Raw genomic sequence first — 14932 nt, 5'->3', positions numbered from 1 at the left:
ACCTGCTACTTTACTGAATTCACTTATGAGTTCTAAAAGTTTTCTGGTGAAATTTCCGGGTTCCTCTAAATATATAATCATGTCATCAGCAAATAGGGATAGTTTGAGTTCTTCTTTTCCTATTTGTATCCCTGTAATTTCCTTGGTCTGTCTAATTGCTCTGGCTAGAGTTTCGAGGACAATGTTGAATAGAAGTGGTGAAAGAGGGCATCCCTGCCTTGTTCCAGTTTTTCACCATCTAGAATGATATTGGCCATGGGCTTAGCATAGATGGCCTTAGTAAGTTTGTTTTTGTCTTGTCAGGAAATTATTGATCAAATCTTATTCACATTTATATTCACAATGCCATATACCTGGTCTTACCAGTTCTGTTTTTATTATTAATTTTTCTAATCTAACAGAGTCAGTTTTCTTAGCTGCCTAAAGTTGTAAAATATTAACAAATTAGGAATTTGATAGTTTAGGCAACAAATAGGTAAAGGTGTTCAAGATGTATGTATGTTTTTTACTTCCTAGCCTCTCCATTTGCTTAAAATATTACTAGCCTGTATTTTCTGAGTTGATAGTACAGTGGTCCTCTTACTTGCCAAGTCACTTTTCAGTTTCAATTACCTGCTTTTAACCTTGGTCTAAAAATATTAAATGGAAATTTCCCATAATAATTCGTAAGGTTTACTTGTATCACAGTGCAGTGTTTTAATTATTCTACTCTATGATTGTTTTTGTTATTCTCTTACTGTGCCTAATTTATAAATTGAACTTTATTATAAATATGCAAATAGGGAAAAACATAGTATATATAAAGAGTTTGGTGCCTCTCTGTGGTTTCAGGTATCCACTAGGGTCTTGGGGTGGACTGGGGTTCTGTATAATGTTTAAAACTTGGACCTCAGGAGCATAGAATTGAGGCAATTATAATCCTAGGCAATTATAATCTTTATACTATCAATATTTTCCCATGTGTGGCCTTATTTACTTTGTTTTTAAAAATTTTGTGAATATTCCTGAACCCTTTAGCTTGTATCATCCCCTAGTAGTGAGAGTTAATAGTTCTTCTTTTTCCATTAGTGGATGCAGCTGAAGACTCAAAGAAGAATGAGCCTATATTTAAAGTTGCTCCATCAAAATGGGAAGCTGTAGATGAATCTGAATTGGAAGCACAAGGTGAGTAAAAGTATAATAAATCAATTTTTAAAAAATTTGAGTCCTTATAAGTTAATCATTAATGTATATGTATATTTTCCTTTTTTGTTTTATAACATAACTTCATTCTTAAGATCCAGTGTTACCACGTGTTATGTCTAGTGTGAGCTGTCATTGTGCTTGCTCTTGTTCTAGTCAGTGTCTCAGATTCTTCCCTTTGGAGGCTTGGAGAGTAATCACAGAAATACCAAAAACTTTTTTAGTAGAAAATATAGATGGGAAGCTACCTGTTGAAATTCTACTTAGAGATCAGTTTCAGAGAAATCAAGCTTTGACCCTCCCATAATGCTTATTATGCAGATTGGACCTAGCACTTAATTGTTAATGATATTTGTAAGTTCTGATGACACAAATGTTACCATCCAACACAGAAATAAGAATGACAAGTTTTTGAGTTTGAATAACATTGTGTGAAGAGATTTTACAGAGAATTGACTGTTCAAAGAATAGATAAACATAGATTAAAAACTTCTATAATATAAACATTCAGTTCTTAAGCTGCTGCTGAAAAAATGCTGATTTACCATATGGAATTACATCCTCTTTACTTCCATTTAGCTGTAACAACTTCTAAGTGGGAGTTATTTGACCAGCATGAAGAATCAGAGGAAGAAGAAAATCAAAAGTAAGAATCTAAGTTTCATATATACGGTTTCCAGTGCATATACACTCCTTTTTTTTTTTCCTTAAGAGGTAAATGGTTGAATTAATAGCGAAGAAAAAAACTTCACTTTTAAAAAACTTGAGAGAGGGTTGTGTTTAGTCTTCCGTTGTTTTTCTACTGAATAAAGAGTTTTGGTTTCTGGTCTTTTCATGCATCTTGTTTCACTTTGCTTTTGAGTACATTCTGGTACATTCTCAAAAGTTACTTGGTAGTTACTAAGTGATTGACTGCATTTATTTCAAATATTTGTTACCAAATCTACAAAAAGTGATTTTTTTTTTTTTTTTTTTTTTTTTGGTCAAAAGCCACAAAAAATGATTTTTAAAATGTGAGTGGAAAGGTTATACTTCTTTTCTTTTAGGTAGTACATTGCTTTACATTCTGTTATTTAAATGTAAACACCAGATGAACTAAGAATGAATAAAAGTACAGTCTTTTCTTTGCAGCATAGAAAAATAATAATCTTGATTTTTGTTCTTTGGTAATCACTCCAAAATTGTTTTTGCATTTGACAATGTTATTGTAGGAATCTCTGTGCCCAGATTTTCCTGCAAGTTTGTATTGGTAATTTTTAGGGAGCATTGGACATTTAAAAAGTCATTGGCAAAGGAAGTAAACTTTTAAGTAGAAAGAGGTGGCATGAAGAATGTAAACAGAGACTTTTGATTTAAAAAAAATAGCTTATTGTTCTCAGATGGAAAAAGGAACGAGGGAAAAGTTCCTTTTTGTTCTCGCAATAATACAGGAATTTATGTGGATTTGATAAGTGGGTTTTTTAGATTGTTAAGGAAGTATGATCATTCAGTTGTAGAAACAGCTTGATATGATGAGGGAAACTTGACATAGTAAGGGCTTTGCAGAAATGGTGTGATTAGAGTAAGTCAGCAATGATTGTGATAAAATGTTTACAAAATAGAGTCGCTTGCTAATGGACATAGCTGTCTGAGGTTGAGGAGTTTAGGAGTATGGTTTAGTTCAGTTTGCTTTAAAACTGATTTTTTTTTAACTTTTTATGTCCATGATCCTATCATTAGTCACATCTCATGATTTGGAATCCCCACTTTAGAATGTGTATTGTACTAATAAAGTAATTAATTTAGAAGGCAGGAAGGGTAGGAAAGCCATCAGAGAAACTTGAAGAACTCAAATATATTGTTAAGTAAGTTTTATTTCTGAAGGTATTAGAATTTGGAGGGGTACATAAAGTTACTTGTGATAATGTTTGGAATATGAATGCATTTTAGTATTGATGTTGAAATAATTCTTTGATAGCAAGAATCAGAATAATTTACACTTTTTTTTCCTTCTTGACTTTTTTGATTTTTCTTAGGAACTCCAAATAAATCTTGATAATATAAAAATAACTGAAAGTGAGAAAAAATTACACAGACTCACTACTACTCTCTAGTGGCTGAATCCAAAATGCCTTTTTACTTACAGCTGCTTTTTGTATGTACTGATTATTGCATTTGCAAATATTTTAACAAAAATATAGCCTACTAAGACTTGGCAGAAGAATTCCAAAAAGTAATTTCTTTTGTAATGAATTTATATGAACTTTTAATTTTGAATTTCCCTTTAAAAGAAGTGAATGCAAAGGAAGCTGCGATGAAAACTGAACCTAGAACTGTTAACTGAGGGCTGAGGCCAAAGCCAATTAAGACAACTGCTCAGGCCTTGAAAAATTATATTAGCAATTGAAAAATATGTACATATTTAACGTTATCCAAGCAGCATAGCTCTTGTTTTTTTCTTTTTATAGTACTGGGGATTGAACTCTGTCTCGTGCGTGCTAGACAAATACTGGGTTACATTCCTTTTTATATTTTGAAGTTTATATTTAAATTTTATATTAACTACTGCAAAGAAAATTTGTTGCAGAATGAAAAGCACATAGATATCATTAACATAAGCAAAATTTTTTCAAGTGTCAAGTGCTCAAACTTTCTGTGGAGAAAATGAGTTTTACAAAAATGTTCATAAAGTATTATTTACTCAGATATTTTGCAAATATGTTTTAGGGATGAGTTGTCCTCATGCTTTGCTAATGTTATTTAAACTCTAAGGTAGTGAAAAATAAAATATTCAGTTCGTAAAACGTAACCTTTTTTGATGTTCGGATGTACTATGTATTCTCCTTGTTTCCAAAGTCAAGAAGAAGAAAGTGAAGATGAAGAAGATACCCAAAGTTCCAAGTCGGAAGAGCATCATTTGTACTCTAATCCAATCAAAGAAGAAATGACCGAGTCCAAGTTCTCTAAATACTCTGAAATGAGTGAGGAAAAACGAGCTAAGCTTCGTGAGATTGAGGTTAGTATGGTTTTGACACTGGGGCTGTACTCCACGAACCTTGACCTTCTCCCCCAGGCTTACCTCCCCCTGGCAGCATACCTGTGTACACTCCGTTCCTTCTCTCTGCTCAGAAGCCTCTTGAGCCTGTCAGGCTTCTTAGTTTAAGCATCCCTTCTCTCACAATAACCTTTTCTTCCCTGTTGGACTCTGTTCCTTCTGTTTATCTCTGTGATTTTATACGTGTTGTGGGCTGCGCATACCTGTGTTTTGTTTGCCGGCTTACTTCATTGATTAATGTCTAGTTTCCCCATTAGGTTGCAGTTTTCATGAGGGGAAAGGACCAAGTCTGTTTCCTGTTTATTGTATCTCTAGAATATGGCAGGTACATAGGGAATCTTCCAAAGAAGTGAATTTAATTAATAGATTTTGTCTGATCATATAGGAAATTCATTATATTTTGAATGTATATAGTCTGTAACTAGAAAAAGATGAAATACTTTCTGGCACACTCAAGTGATATATTTTATTATAGTGGGTTTATTTTAAATGTTTGTACCTTTAAAGACTGGGGAAAGACTAGACTTTGGGTCTTATCTTTAAGAGGAGAAAAATATATAGGAGAGCTCAGACTATCTCACAGCTTTTCTCTTCTTTTTTCCATCTCCTTTTAAAAAATGCCCTTTTTAAAATCAAAGCTATTTAGACATGTCAGAAAAAGAAAGGTTGTTTTAGTGCTCCAATATGATGAAACATTCCCAGCAAGTGACAGCAATGGTCAGTCTAGAACATCAAAAGAATGCATGAGAATGGATTTTAACACTCTGCCATTCCCTGAAGTTTTTTGAATGTCTGCTGCTGCATAGCAGCCTTATTCCTCTTACTAATTAAGAGCCACCACATTAGTGAGCTTATCCACTTCTCCATAGAGTCACTGCTGGTCAAGTTCTTGCCTCCTACTTTCTCCATTTTCACCCAACCAAAAGTCAACACAGAAAACATTTGGTTTTAACCCTATACAGAATCAACATGGTGTCAATTATAAGTGGAGATGAGAGATTTTTGGAGTTAATAATTTAATTGTTTTAGAAATAGATGATGTGTATCAGTGAACAAACATACTGTTGGACCTTTTTATTAAAAGTATACAGAATTATTTATTTTCAGAGACATTATAAGATAAGCAGTTAAGCACCATTGGGTAGTATAGGAATAAATAAGTGGTAATGGAAGGCATTAAATTTTGTAGATGTTAAGCCTGATGCTAACAGCAAATTCAAACACAGCTAACACTAAGTATCATTAACCACCGTTAATTGCTACACAGTCAGTCTCTGCAAGAACCTTACAAGGGAAATACTGTTTTCTTTATTTAGCAAGTGAATAAATGGAGATAGATAGATTTTAAATAACTTCTCTAAGCTACTCATATGATAGTGGCAGAATATATATTGGAGTCTAGATGATCAAAAACTAGAGACAGACTGATATAAACTCCTAGCCATAAAGCAATCTAGACATGATTTAGCCTGGTTTCAGTGTTTCACAGTTAGACAGGGAGTTGGACCTTTTTTGACGGGCACATGCCCCTTCCTACTCTGAGTCCTTTCATTTTACTGAGAAGCTTTGCCTTACTGCTGTAATGAAACCTTGAAAAGTAAAGATTGAGTTCAATAAAAATATATTTTCTTGATAATTTAAGTTACCTCTTTAAAAGTGCCAAAATAAACTTTAAAATTATTTAAAAATGTTCTATTTGCTGCTTCTACATAAAGAGAAGAAAACTATGTAATTTAGCTTTTCTTAACTTTGTATTTTATGAACATTATTCTGTTTACATTCTGTATATAAATGTGTGTGTGATACACGTGTTTGTGTGCACCCCCCTGCACATACCGTACGAGTATACATTTCCATGCTTTGTGTGTTCTCTTACAGTCTGGCCTCTCCGTTTTTAAATATTCAGTGACTATTCATCCTGCTCTCATGGTGCTACCTTTCACAATTGACTCATGGGATTTGGACTCTGAACCAAATCCTATTTTTTGGACTCTGAACCAAATCCTATTTTTTAAACATAGATCTTGGCTTCATCTTAGTATTATCTAATTCTTCTCCCTTGTTTGCTAGTACTGAGATTTAATAACATGGAATAAAGATTTAATTACATGGAATGAAGTTCCCCCTTGGTGGTTATGATATTGTAGATTGATCAGGAGCAAATTCTTAATTTTTCAGATACCACTTAGAGTAATACCTAAGGTGGAGTTGCCTTTTCCTATTCTGCTGTCCCCATTTCGGCCGGTAAGAGTTGGAGAAGAGTAGTGGGCTGGGAGCCAAGTGAAGGATCTTCTGTATTTTTGAAGGAGAATCCCTTTCTAACCTGGTCCCTAAGGAAAGAATGAGTAGTTAAGTAGGAAGGGATACCTGGCTATTGTCCCAAGGCAACAAGGAATATAGATGGCTAATGAGCCATTGTGTGGACTGCTTTCTTTTGCATTGAGGCCTGTAATCACCTTTTTTCTGGGTATCTTTGATTTATGATTGAGCCTAAGGTAGACTTGTATCAGCAGAAACTGAGTTGGACTTTTATAATGATTTTTTAAAAAAATTCCCTAGAATTCCTCCTTTCCCATAAGTAACAGTTTGGTTGTTTGCCCTTTGGACAGTTAGTTTTGGTTTTAAAAAAAAAAAATTCCGATTTACTTTGGTCAAGGCTGCATACAGTAGTAAGCTCAACCATTTTTATTGCTGCATCCTCCTATCCCCAGTCTTACAGCTTACTGTCTTTTTAAATGTAATAATCATTAAAACATGAAAAAAGTGCAAAGAGTTGTAAGATTTTAAAAGAGGAGAGTACCTTAAAACTCTTGATTATAAAACCCTGACTACAGAAGTGAAATTAGGTAGTAAATGGGGAAAAAATTAGAGAACTTACGAAAAACATTCATGAAGTCCAAAAATCATGAAAATACCACTTTAATTTTGGACTGGGAGGAAATTATAGCTTGTTTCCATTTTATTTGTACTGAAGGGTGGGGATGGAAAGCCTAAAACAAATAAGATGTTGTTTTTCCAATATAAATAAAATGCTTAGTAGCACATAGCCCATTTAAAAGAACATATTAGTGCCTGAATAAAACAGGATTAGATGTTAACCTCTGGTAATTCCACTAGACAAGACTGCTTTCCCCATCTCATTGAACAGAACTAGATCGGACAGGTTTGGGACTTCACAGGGTTGATCCTTGCACTTACTACCTCCACTTCTAACAACTTGCAAGTTCTCATGGTTTTCACCTTATTTGCTCTCCCTTAGTCCAAGAAGAAAGTAGTCTCTCCTTGGTAAATTTCTTGGATGAGTTAAACTCCTTTAAGCCTCCAGATAGTTTTTATTATAGCTGTTTTGTGATATCTTTAAGTTCAAAATACATGATGAGTTTGTTCTTTTTAGTATTTTTTTTACATAAAAGATATCAAAATACTTAAATCTCTAGAATAAAATGAAATTAATCTTGTCTGTTCCATTTTCTCCCTATAACTGATTTTACCAATTTTTTGTATATGCTTTCTGATTTTCATTGCATATTTATTTGTGCATTTTTGTATTATTAACCAGAAATCTCTTGTTGAACATGTAGGTGATTTAGTTTTACAAATAGTGTTGTAGTGAATATTCTTGTATAAATAGCCTTTATATGGACATTCTAAAGGATAAGTTGTAAGAAATGGAAGTTTTTTGAATTTTTGAATTCATATTTATTCTTATTATCTTAAAAAATACATTCCAAATATGACTTAATGTTTTCTTTGTGCATTGTGCTAGAAATAGAGTGAAATCTTCAGACTATGCAGCTCTGTGTTTGGTCTAACACAAGCTTTAATCAGAATACTGCCTTTGTGGGTTTTTTTTTTTTTTTTTTATTGTTTGTCTGTATTCTGCTGACACTACATCTTCCTGGAGTATGCTTTCCTCCAGTTTCCTTGCTTTTCTAATTTGGAGAACCAGATCCCAATTCATAATTGTATTGAAAATAAGTTCTTAAGAGTATGAAGCATAGTTTGTGGTTTTTGAGTTCTTTCATGGCTCTGTAGAGAGCATATGGCCTGATGTCTGATTACTTGCATTTTGTGTGGATGGGCTTGTCTGACAAGTGACCTTCAGAAAAGACAGTTTTATGTTTAGTGTTATATGTTGACTGAATCCTGATCAGATAGCATTTCACTGTAGGAGAGCACAAGAGTGCTTAAGAGACTATAAGTAATTGAAAATACTTATTTTAAAAATGTTTTATTTCACAGCTCAAAGTTATGAAGTTTCAGGATGAACTGGAGTCTGGAAAAAGACCTAAAAAACCAGGCCAAAGTTTCCAAGAGCAAGTAGAACACTACAGAGATAAACTTCTTCAAAGAGTAAGGAATAAATATATTCAATAATATGTGATTTCCAAAATTACTTATGTGACATCCTAGATTATTAGTATATTGGTATACTTAAGGAAATATATTTCAAATTATATCCTTCGATGTGTAAATTGTTGTGTACTGGTTGTGAACACTTAGAAATGTGAATTTCAGTATTTTAAAATCATTTCCACTTGGAAAAGAGGTCTTAAGGCAACACACATACTGTTTTATTCTGCATACTGCTTGTGAACTAGAAGATTAATTCTAGTACGAGCATACTTTCAAAGCTGAAAGAACCCCACAGGAAGAAGTTTGTGGCAGTGAGACAATAACCACCCTGAAAACTGGCATGGAGATAAAGATGGAAGCAGGGTTTGAGAAGTTCTGGTGTCAGGAAGCTCATTTAGGACGTCTTTAAGTGGCAGAATGCCTCATCAGTGAATTCCAAGCTTTTGAGGGACTTTGTATTCTTGTGCATAGCAAAATATATAGAAATATACAAGAGAATTCTAGAACCAGCAGTCCCACATGGTAATTGTTGAAACTCAGGGGTTTTGTTGGGCCTGTTATTTTAGCTTCTATTTTGACTGTCATTGCAAAATAATAATAATAATAATATTATTAGAAATAAAAATAGAGAACTAGGAAAAAGTTATAGAAGAAAGCTTGAAATCACTTGTGTGCTATTTATTTTCAGAACTGGTATTGGGAGTGGTCTAGGGACTGAGGCACTTGCATAGACCTATGGAATCCTAGTGCCACTTTCTGATGTGCACCCTCAGGCTTTTCTGTGAACTGGATTGATGTTTCCAATTCTGCAAGATTGTTAGATGACAGCTACTATTATTATGTTTTATTGAATTGAAATGTGTAAGATATTTTAAATTGTTTAACTGTAGAATGGTTTCTATATAGTATGCATTTCAGTCAGGAAAATGTTTCCTGAGGATCTGAGGAAATCAGTCTCCTCAGCACCACTTTTAAAATGTGCACTCTGTATGTTGTATTTGTAAAAAATAATAATAATAATAACTGAGATTTTTTTAAAAAGATGCTAGTAATCTTTACCCTTTGAGTTCCTTTGGAATAGTGGTGAATTATTAATCTGCACAGAAGCCTTGTGTTGCTCACTTGTCCTAATGGTAGCAAGTTCAAAACGAGTTATACATGTATGACCACGTTAGTCTCCTTGCATTCCATGATTTAGTTGTAGACAAGCTTGTGTTTTATGAAGGCATGTGTTGAGGATTAGTAGAACTGTGCCTGATTTTTTTGGTTAAATTTTATTAGAACACGCCATGCTCATTCACTATGTATTGTCTTTCATGCTGCAGTGACAGAGTTGAGCAGTTGTGACAAAGACTGTGGCCCACAAAACAAAATATTTACTATCTGGCATTACACAGAAAGTTTTCCAACATCTAGTACAGGCTTTTTTAACTTCTTAAAAATTGGAATTGTCAGCAATCAAATAGCTTTTTTGATACATACATATCATAGAAAAATTCCTGTTGAAGAACCAAGTTATCTTTATGGATTTTTTTTTTTTAAGGGATAGAAGTATTTTTTTAATATGTATTTTTTTAGTTGTTGATGGACCTTTATTTTATTTATATGCTGAGACTCGAACCCAGTTCCTCACACATGCTAGGCACGCACTCTACCTCTGAGCCACAACCCCAGCCTGTCTCGTCTGTAGCCACTCATTTGTTTATAACTGTTATCAGCACAAATCAGAATTTCAAGTGAGAAGTGGCAGTTATAACATCTGGAGATAAGCAAAGAAACTATTTTCTGGTTTATATAATTATATCATTATGTAGTCTGTTTTATGCTTTGATAAATTAGCACGTAAAATTCCCATTATAGTTGGTACTTGTTTCTCCATAATAAAATTTATGGTGAAGATTATTATGAATGGCCATTTCACCCTTTTCAGCTTATTCCTTTAGTAAGAACTCTTGATTAAATCAACTTGCTGTGCAATTAGAAGAGTCACTTTTTACTAATTGTAATCCGTGATAGAACATTTAGTGCATTGCTAACTTTTTCTGATTTTTTTTTTTTTTTTTTAGTGGTGGAGGTGGTGGTGGGTATGTGGGATAGGAGGCAGGAAGAGGTCTGACTGTAAAGCTTGGACTATGACCATGGACATTGTACTTAATTTTTTCAAGTCTCAGTTTTCATGTCTAGAATGAGGGTGATATTACTGATCCTAGGAGTCTTGTTAAGGATTACATGAAATGGTATATGGGAAATTGTTTAGTACATTACTTGGGCTATGGTAAACACTCAGTAAATATGTAGTTGCTGTTATTATCACTATAATATCATTATTGTTATAATAATAATTATTATTCAGTATAAAAACTAGTTTTCCTGGAAAGGTAGATTTTTTTGAAAATTGTATTGTACCTTAAGTAGCGATATAAAAAATTGTTCCCTAAGAGAAAATATTATTACATTAAAGTGATTAGCCTTGATTAATTTTTTTAAGCAACTAAATATTTTCTTTAAAAAACAAAACAAAACAGGAGAAAGAGAAAGAATTAGAAAGAGAACGAGAAAGAGATAAGAAGGATAAAGAAAAGTTGGAATCTCGATCCAAAGATAAGAAAGAAAAAGATGAGTGTACTCCAACAAGGAAAGAAAGGTATAACATCTCTCATGTTTGATGTGTGTACTGATTTTGGAATGGTTTTTCATTTTATAATATTTTCATGTTGATACCAGCAAACTGGGTGTGTTTTCATGAGAAGCTTGTTGACTCCTGCCTATAGGAGGCAGAGTTAGCTGAAAAAAATGGGGTAGGCTGTTGCTACTTGGGTCTTAACTAACTAGGGCATCTTCCCTTTACCTGGTTCTTATGATATCCTTAGCTGTAGTTGAGTGCAAGTATTCAGTTACAGTAGTAGGTATTAAACCTGAAGCTTAAATAACAGAACAGCTTGCTAGATCTTCCTTTTCACCTCCACTGTTAAGAATTTTTTTCCAGTTTCTGTGCAGAGGCTGCTACCTGTAAACTTGAGTCTCTCAGTCTTAGTTTGAAAGGAAATTGTGTACATAGGCCACAGTGACTTGCTTTTTGCTTTAAGCCTTCATTCTCAGCATTTCTCTTTCAATTTTTATTTCTTACTCTCATAGTTTCTAGGTCTCTGACTTAGTAAAGAACATTGGTTTAGTTGACAGAATTGAAGCTTTTCACATTAAAAAAAAAAAACCAAGTAATTGCAAATAAATTCTGGCACAATTACTCTAGAGCTACTTCAGATAACACTAATTGAGTAACAAAACCTGTTACTTTTTGTGTTATATTATTTGATATAATTTCAGATTTACAGAAAAGTTGAAAGAATAGTACAAATAGTTCCTGGGTTCCCTTCATGTACATTCCCCAAATGTCAAATATTTTTGCTTTTGCTTTATTCTTCCTTTTTCACTCTTGATTCCAACCATTTAAGGATACTGAACAACAGGATATCCAGTTATCTTAACCATACTCATTTAACCTCAATAAAAGTATCAGATCAGAAAAATAACATCAAAGAAAACCTTACTGTTATCTAGTCCAGAGACTGTAATTAAATTTTGTTGATTGTCTCAATAATCTGTCTTAGAGCAAAAGAAAATTTAATTTAGCTGAATTCTGTTTTCTTTCGATTGGCCTATTTTGGCTTGTTTGTTCTAGTTATAGAGAATTTTGAGTGTTATGGAAAATATTATATTAACACAGTTAGTGTAAACTGGTAGGAGTTACTAGCTAATCTAATAAAAGGAAAACACATACCTTATCCTTTGTTCACTCATGAAATGTTTTGGGGCTTTGTTCCATAGGAAAAGGCGACATAGTACATCCCCCAGCCCATCTCGCAGTAGCAGTGGTAGACGAGTGAAATCCCCATCACCAAAATCGGAGCGCTCAGAGCGATCAGAAAAATCTCATAAAGAAAGCTCACGGTCCAGGTCATCTCACAAAGATTCTCCAAGAGATGTTAGCAAAAAAGCCAAAAGGTAAATATGCAAGTCATTTTTTTATAGCATTTCAAATACCAGTTTCCTTGTTATGCTACCAGCTTTTGAACATAATTTGGTTGGCAGAATTTTAAGAGGATTTTAGAAAACAAGAGAGATAACACTTTCATTTTAGGTTATTCTTCCCCACATCCCTACCAGCTCTTATGACCAAAGTACAAGAAGGCTCCCAACAAGTTAAAGACCAACCAAGATTTTAGATGTATCAGTGTTTCCTATGGCATGGGGTAGTTGCTTTACTTTTCATTCTGCTCTTTAGCTTCTGTTGAATATTCTCAGATTATGTCAAAACTGAAAGAAAAATGCATCCCCCCATAGGAATATTTTTAGCAAGTTTGTGGTTGGAAATTTGTGGAAATAAATACCATAAATACCATTTATACCATTCTTCAGGGTGTAATTTAGTATTTCCTATACTTTATTTCCTTTTAGTTCATAAAACTAAAAGTGGTTCAGAAATGTTTAATTTATTTGGTATTATAGAGAATTTTTCTGAGAGCTAAAACTGCTTTATATACTAACATTTTATTATCGTAACTAGTAGTACAATCTCTTGATAGCTTTCCCCTTTTCTAAATAGCACTTGCATGTGTGTGTAGTATGTGTATATGTATATACGTGTACATGTTTATTTATTTTGAGAATCTCATGAACAATACTTAACAAAATTATACTCTTAGATGATGCCCTTGAATGATATTGCATTAGTTGAAGTTTCTTCCCTCAAGATGATAGGTTGCAAAGCTGCTGTGTATTTAAAGTTTTGTGACTGATCTTAGGTGCTATCTTGAAAGTTACCTTGTAGATCAGAGATTCAAATTTTGATAATTATTAGTTGACTGGTGAGCTTATTAAAAATGCAAATTCAGTCCCTACCTCTAGAGATTTGGATTCAGTAAAGCAGGGGTGGGGGACATAGAAATCTTTCTTTACCAAACAGGTGCTTAACCGTGATGAGCATTGATGAATTGCATAGTAACTACAGAATGTGTGTGTGTGTGTGTGTGTGTGTGTGTGTGTGTGTGTGTGTGTGTTGTATATCCACACAGTGGGCAAAATATAAATTTGAGAAGTTCACAGTCTTATTTTAGTGACTTTCGTTGTGCTGTCTTAAAGATCATTTTAAACAATTTATGGATAAGCAGTTTTGATCACATGAGTACTTGATAAATTGTGGTTTTTTTTGTTGTTGTTTTTGTTTTTGTTTTTGTTTTTTTGTTTCCTTAGATCACCATCTGGGTCAAGGACACCTAAAAGGTCTAGGCGATCACGATCTAGATCCCCTAAAAAATCAGGGAAGAAATCCAGATCCCAGTCCCGATCTCCACACAGGTCTCATAAAAAGTCAAAGAAAAACAAACACTGACATACGTTTTTAAGATGCTGTCACTTACTGGAAATGCGATTTTGTTTTGTGCCTGAATGGTCTGTTTTTTAAAAAAACAAAACAAAAAAAATCAAATGAAAGAGCATTCCTGGGTTTTTTTTGTTTGTTTGTGAATGCATGTGTAAACTCATGAGTAACTGCATCTGTAGACCTGTCATTGTTTTATATTGTATAAATTACTTTCATTGTGGCTGTTTCCGAAGATGAAATTTTTATTGTGCTAATGAATTTCATCAGAAATGTGTATAATGGATCTGCTGGCAGTAGTAGTATTTTGTTTTAGGATGTTGTGACTTAGCAAAATAATACAGATGTCTTCCCCCCTTTTGTAGCTTTGACAATTTGAATTAGATTTCAAATAAAATCTGAACAGAAAACTATAATGTTGTTTTTTTGCCCAGTTGGTGATATTAAGTCCCTTAAGTTCCTGCAGAGTGAATTTGGCACTAATGTTGTGTTTCATATACCTTAATGCACTTTACAAGTTCCAGTGTTCAAGTAGCCGAAGTTTTATATTTACTAAGATGAATATCAAAATTAAGGGACCTGAAACTCCTATTGGTAGATTTGCTGACTAGTTTTCCTCAGTGGGGTTCTTTTGGACAATACCAATACCCAAAGAATGGAATTCCTGACTCATACGTTTTTCTGTTTTCAAAGAAGCAATATTCAGTACACTCAGCCCATGTCTTGAACAACTACTTATTTTTAGGAGAAAATGAAATCTCTTGATTTTTGTCTTCTATCATGAAAGAAGTTGATTTATAAAAGAAATTTTCTAACAAGATTTGACCATAGAATTCTTTTGTATGATAATTGCCCTTTTATAATCTTCCGTAAGCTCTTTCGAACACTGGTATTAGAATATTTGTATAAATTTATGTTTAAAACACCTTAGGTTTTTTTTTTTTTTTTTTTTTTGAAGAAAAGTTTGGCTTTAGGTGTAGCTT

The 14932-nt window shown here is 33.4% G+C and overlaps 1 protein-coding gene across 4 annotated transcripts in view; it reads left to right on the top strand.

Moving 5' to 3' along the window:
* U2surp (U2 snRNP associated SURP domain containing) overlaps nt 1-14172 on the top strand; it is a 47745-nt gene extending 33573 nt beyond the window's left edge. For all 4 annotated transcript variants that reach the window (XM_047563337.1, XM_047563336.1, XM_047563335.1 and 1 more), the window contains 7 exons: nt 1069-1164; nt 1762-1828; nt 4018-4177; nt 8459-8569; nt 11098-11216; nt 12398-12574; nt 13823-14172. In XM_047563337.1, the coding sequence (XP_047419293.1) occupies nt 1069-1164; nt 1762-1828; nt 4018-4177; nt 8459-8569; nt 11098-11216; nt 12398-12574; nt 13823-13961 (869 nt within the window). In that variant the 3' untranslated portion in view covers nt 13962-14172. The remainder of the gene's footprint in view (nt 1-1068; nt 1165-1761; nt 1829-4017; nt 4178-8458; nt 8570-11097; nt 11217-12397; nt 12575-13822) is intronic.
* The last annotated feature ends 760 nt before the right edge of the window (nt 14173-14932 follow it).

Source organism: Sciurus carolinensis, chromosome 9 (assembly GCF_902686445.1).
Source record: "Sciurus carolinensis chromosome 9, mSciCar1.2, whole genome shotgun sequence".
Lineage (NCBI taxonomy): Eukaryota > Metazoa > Chordata > Mammalia > Rodentia > Sciuridae > Sciurus > Sciurus carolinensis.
This window is presented reverse-complemented; position numbering and strand designations above follow the sequence as displayed.